Consider the following 3,988-nt stretch of genomic DNA (forward strand, 5'->3'; position numbering starts at 1 on the left):
GCAAAAAAGCTGCACTTCCTTCATAATTACAGGGGCTCATCTTATTTTCAACGACAACCCCAACACCTACTGAAATTCGTTCATATCACCAAAGTAGATTGGTTCGTCCTACCCTTGATCATAACTCTAGATATTTGCTTATATGCGGTGACTAGATCTTGATATTCCTGGCGACACTCCCGAGACTGATGAGAGATGTCGAAGTATCGAGCGAGGGGCTCGCATAATTTCCGTCATGCCATCAATATTCGCCGTTACACTGCAAATGCCACGAGGTAATACTGAGACTATTTACCCTCGCGCTCTTGTTCTTGCCGGAATTCGCAAGTATGTCGACAACAAAATGTATCGCGCGGCATACCTTGCATGCAGGAGCCATATGGTGGATATGAATATTCTACATGATCATTTTCCGTCGCAGTTTATGGCCAATATTTCGTTGTTCATCGACCAGGTGAAGAAGGTGGAATATATTGACGAATTCCTGTCTCGATTAAGGTCAGCTTACGTGTCACCAACATCTCTCGGGGGTTCATGTTGACGAGCATTTACAGGAACGAAGATGTTTCTGAAACGTTATACAAAAATACCCTTAAAATAGCTGTACCTGATGTAGCTGTGTCTGATGCACCCAAAAGTGAGGCGCCCGGGAATGCGAACAAAACAGCGCCCCAGGATAACAAGGTCAATCGAATTTGTGACGCATTCTTATCCGTGCTTGCCAGCCGAATCGACACCAACCTCCGAAATCTCGTTACAACCCACGTGTGCAAATCGCCCCCTGACCTAGATTCTGGGCTTCAACTGGTCGCGAAGCTACGGGGTAGGCTGTCCCTGGTTGTCCCAAAAGAAACATGATAACAACTAATAATATTGCAGAAAAAAGCACTGGGCAAGCAGAGGAAGCTGTTGAGCATATGTGTTTCCTTACCGATGCATATAGACTCTATGACCATGCTCTAGGGTTATATGACCTAGAACTTACGTTGATGGTTGCCCAGCAAGCCCAGAAAGTAAAGTCATGCATGGATGTATCCACTTGAGGAAAGAATGGATGTGCTAATTCTTCGCAGGATCCTCGAGAGTATCTTCCATTCCTTCAAAAGCTTCAGGCTATGCCAACGCTTCGCCGTCAATATGAGATCGACAACTATCTAGGACGAGTGCGAAAAGCGCTCAGAAGCTTACATACTCTTCAAGCCTATGAAGAGCTCAAGCTCTACGCCATCAAACATACATTATACAATGATGCCTTGGAACTATACAAATACCAGCCTGAGCTTCTTCGCGATATGTCACACTTATACGCTGACTATCTATACGATCAGTCCAATTACAAAGAAGCTGCCATCAGTATGCGACTCCATTTGTCCTAAAGAAGTACTACCCCTGGAATAAATTTTATGAACTAACAGACCCAAAGTCTATGAATCCCTCTCCCTTTACGAGCCTGCCTACCAATCCTACAAACTCGCCCACCAATGGCGAGAATGTATTTACTGTGCTAGCCTCGTCCCCCTCTCGAAAGACCAAATGAACTCCCTGGCCCACTCCCTCGCCACAACTCTAACAGACGAAACAAAGGACTACATATCCGCTGCCCACATCCACGCTCAGCATCTCCAAGACATTCCAACCGCTGCACGCCTACTCTGTTGTGGCAACCAATTTGGAGACGCATGCCGTCTCCTCGTCCTTCATGGCAAACAGTCACTCGTCAACGACATCGTGGATTCAGCCCTGGGGAACGCAATGGGCAGTATGATCCATCTGCTCGCCGACTGCAAGGCCCAGCTCAATACACAGGTGCCAAGAATCCGGGAACTGCGAGTCCACCGCGCCAACGACCCTTTGGGATTCTATGGTGGTGACCCGACTGCTGGAATGGCTGAAGGTGATGCGGATATTCCCGATAATGTATCGCTAGCGCCGACCGACGCGAGCACAATGGCAGGTCAGAGTATGTTCACACGGTATACAGGAAACACATCCTCGTCGCGGAAAACGAGCAAGACGAGGCGGCGCGAGGAACGCAAACGCGCACGTGGGAAGAAAGGGACTGTATATGAAGAGGAGTATTTGGTAAATAGTGTACGACGGCTTATTGAGAGGGTCAATGGTGCAATTGATGAGGGGGAAACGCTCATTCAAGCATTGCTAAGGAGGGGGATGAGGGAGCGGGCGGCGTTGGTGCAACATCATCTGGATGAAGTTTTGGGAATGTGTAGGGATTGCTTGGACGATGTGTTTGAAGTGACCAAGGAGAAGGGCGTTGGCGTTAGTGGCACCGACGTTGAAGGAAGTATCGGTGACGATGGTGGTCTAGGAAGGGAGCGACCATCTGGTGGTGAAGGGGTGTTTTGGGATAGCTTGCAACAGAGCCTTAGGGGGAAGGGAAGGGAGCCTCCTGTCATCAAGGAGTTTAGAAAATTAGCTATTCTGGGTGGATGACTTGAGATGGGTCTTTTTGTAGTTTGATTTGATTGGTTTACTTTGATTCCCACGTTGCAGTGATTCGTACCCGTTCAACGACAGAAGGAAAATTTTCGAACATCAATAGTTATAAGTTTGTTTTCAAAGCTTTAAAAGATTTAGAAGCTGTTCAATGGAATTTGATATATTGATGCTTGATTTGAATTTCCTGAAACTTTCAATGCTCGCTATTTATTCTCCCGGATGCAAGGGGTATCATGGTCGAGATATATTTTCTTATTCGGATGACTCCTAGTTTCTTTTCTGTATTTCCTTAATTGGGGCTTCCTTTCAAAATTTCACCAGTTTCGCTGACAAGGTGTTGGCCCACTTTTTGTGGCCCTCCGCCGACGCCAGTTAGAATAACGGTATTTACACCACCCTTCAGCTCAGCGACAGCCCTCGAGTCTAAATTCTCCAGCGGAATTCCGCATTTTATGTGCTTAACTACGCCACCATACACACCATCCCAACCCTCAGTCTCAGCCTTCAGAATTGACTTGAATGTCCCAATGACATGCTCCGAGTCTTTATCTAAGTAATATATCACGGCATTTGGGCCGGCATCGAACGTGTAAGCGCAAATAGTCTCGCCAGCTGCGCGATTGATATCATGGACCAGCCTGATGGCAGCACGAGACACATCATTGAGGTAGAACGTAGGTGGCCAGGTGTCAAGATTGGTGGCATGGAAGTTGTTGCTGTCTTTCATGGTGATCTCGGCGAAGGAAGCAAAATCCCTGTTTTTAATCGCGGACTCGATCGCAGCCATCCGTGCGGGCACCACTGTTTCAGCACGGGTTCGGAAGAGAGTGGAGGTCGCGACTGTTGCCTGCATTCCTTGCGTGCTGGGAACATCTTTCTTCGCATCAGAAACGACAAGGATAAGGGCACGCATCTCAGGCCAATGGCTTGCTGGAGCCACCTCTTCTGCGAAGCTGTCACTACCATCTTCCAAGACCCCCGTACGCCATGCAACATAACCGCCCATCATAGAGCGACATGCGGAACCAGAGCCCTGGCGTGCAATGCGGCTGAGATCGCTAGGTGATTGGGGCAACTCGTAAAGGTTGGCAACCGCGCGAACCAACGCAGCAAAACCAGCCGCGGAGCTGGCAAGACCAGCCGCGGTCGGGAAGTTATTCTCCGATACAATCCGTAGAGGGAAACCTGAGAGTTTGGGTAGAGATGGGTTTGCATTCTCCAGTTCTCGACGGAGACTTCGTAAATCTGACAGGCAAGCAAGCGTTCTCTTTGAATCTTTTATATTCTGCGGTTGCGAGTTGAGGGTCAAAGAATCGCCAGCATCGGTGGGGTAGGTAGGGGAACACGATGCAGTGGTGTATGCACGTAAAGAACTCTGTGATAGGGTCACAGAGAGCGAGGAATTTGTGGGAAGGTTAAGGACAGCATCCCGCTTCCCCCAGTATCTGCAAATATCATCATAAGCAAATTGCATGCAAATGAGGGGTAAATTTGGGAGATTTCTGTTAGCCTACTTGATAACAGCGATGTT

General features: G+C 48.2%; 2 protein-coding genes across 2 annotated transcripts in view; one reads left to right on the forward strand and one right to left on the reverse strand.

Moving 5' to 3' along the window:
• Positions 1-235: 235 nt before the first annotated feature.
• On the forward strand, positions 236-2,451 carry HCAG_05595 (conserved hypothetical protein; the record flags this gene model as incomplete). The annotated part of the gene is made up of 5 exons (XM_001540078.1): positions 236-327; positions 504-823; positions 880-1,013; positions 1,074-1,353; positions 1,424-2,451. The coding sequence occupies 5 exons, from the start codon at positions 236-238 to the stop codon at positions 2,449-2,451; spliced, it is 1,854 nt and encodes a 617-aa protein (XP_001540128.1).
• A 295-nt stretch (positions 2,452-2,746) lies between these two features.
• The window catches only part of HCAG_05596 (hypothetical protein), a gene marked incomplete at both ends in the record, with an annotated part of 1,542 nt that continues 300 nt past the window's right edge, over positions 2,747-3,988 (reverse strand). Inside the window, 2 exons of the mRNA XM_001540079.1 lie at positions 2,747-2,880; positions 2,938-3,902. Of these exons, the coding sequence (XP_001540129.1) occupies positions 2,747-2,880; positions 2,938-3,902 (1,099 nt within the window). The remainder of the gene's footprint in view (positions 2,881-2,937; positions 3,903-3,988) is intronic.

The sequence above is a fragment of the Histoplasma capsulatum genome, genomic scaffold (assembly GCF_000149585.1).
Source record: "Histoplasma capsulatum NAm1 scaffold_5 genomic scaffold, whole genome shotgun sequence".
Lineage (NCBI taxonomy): Eukaryota > Fungi > Ascomycota > Eurotiomycetes > Onygenales > Ajellomycetaceae > Histoplasma > Histoplasma mississippiense.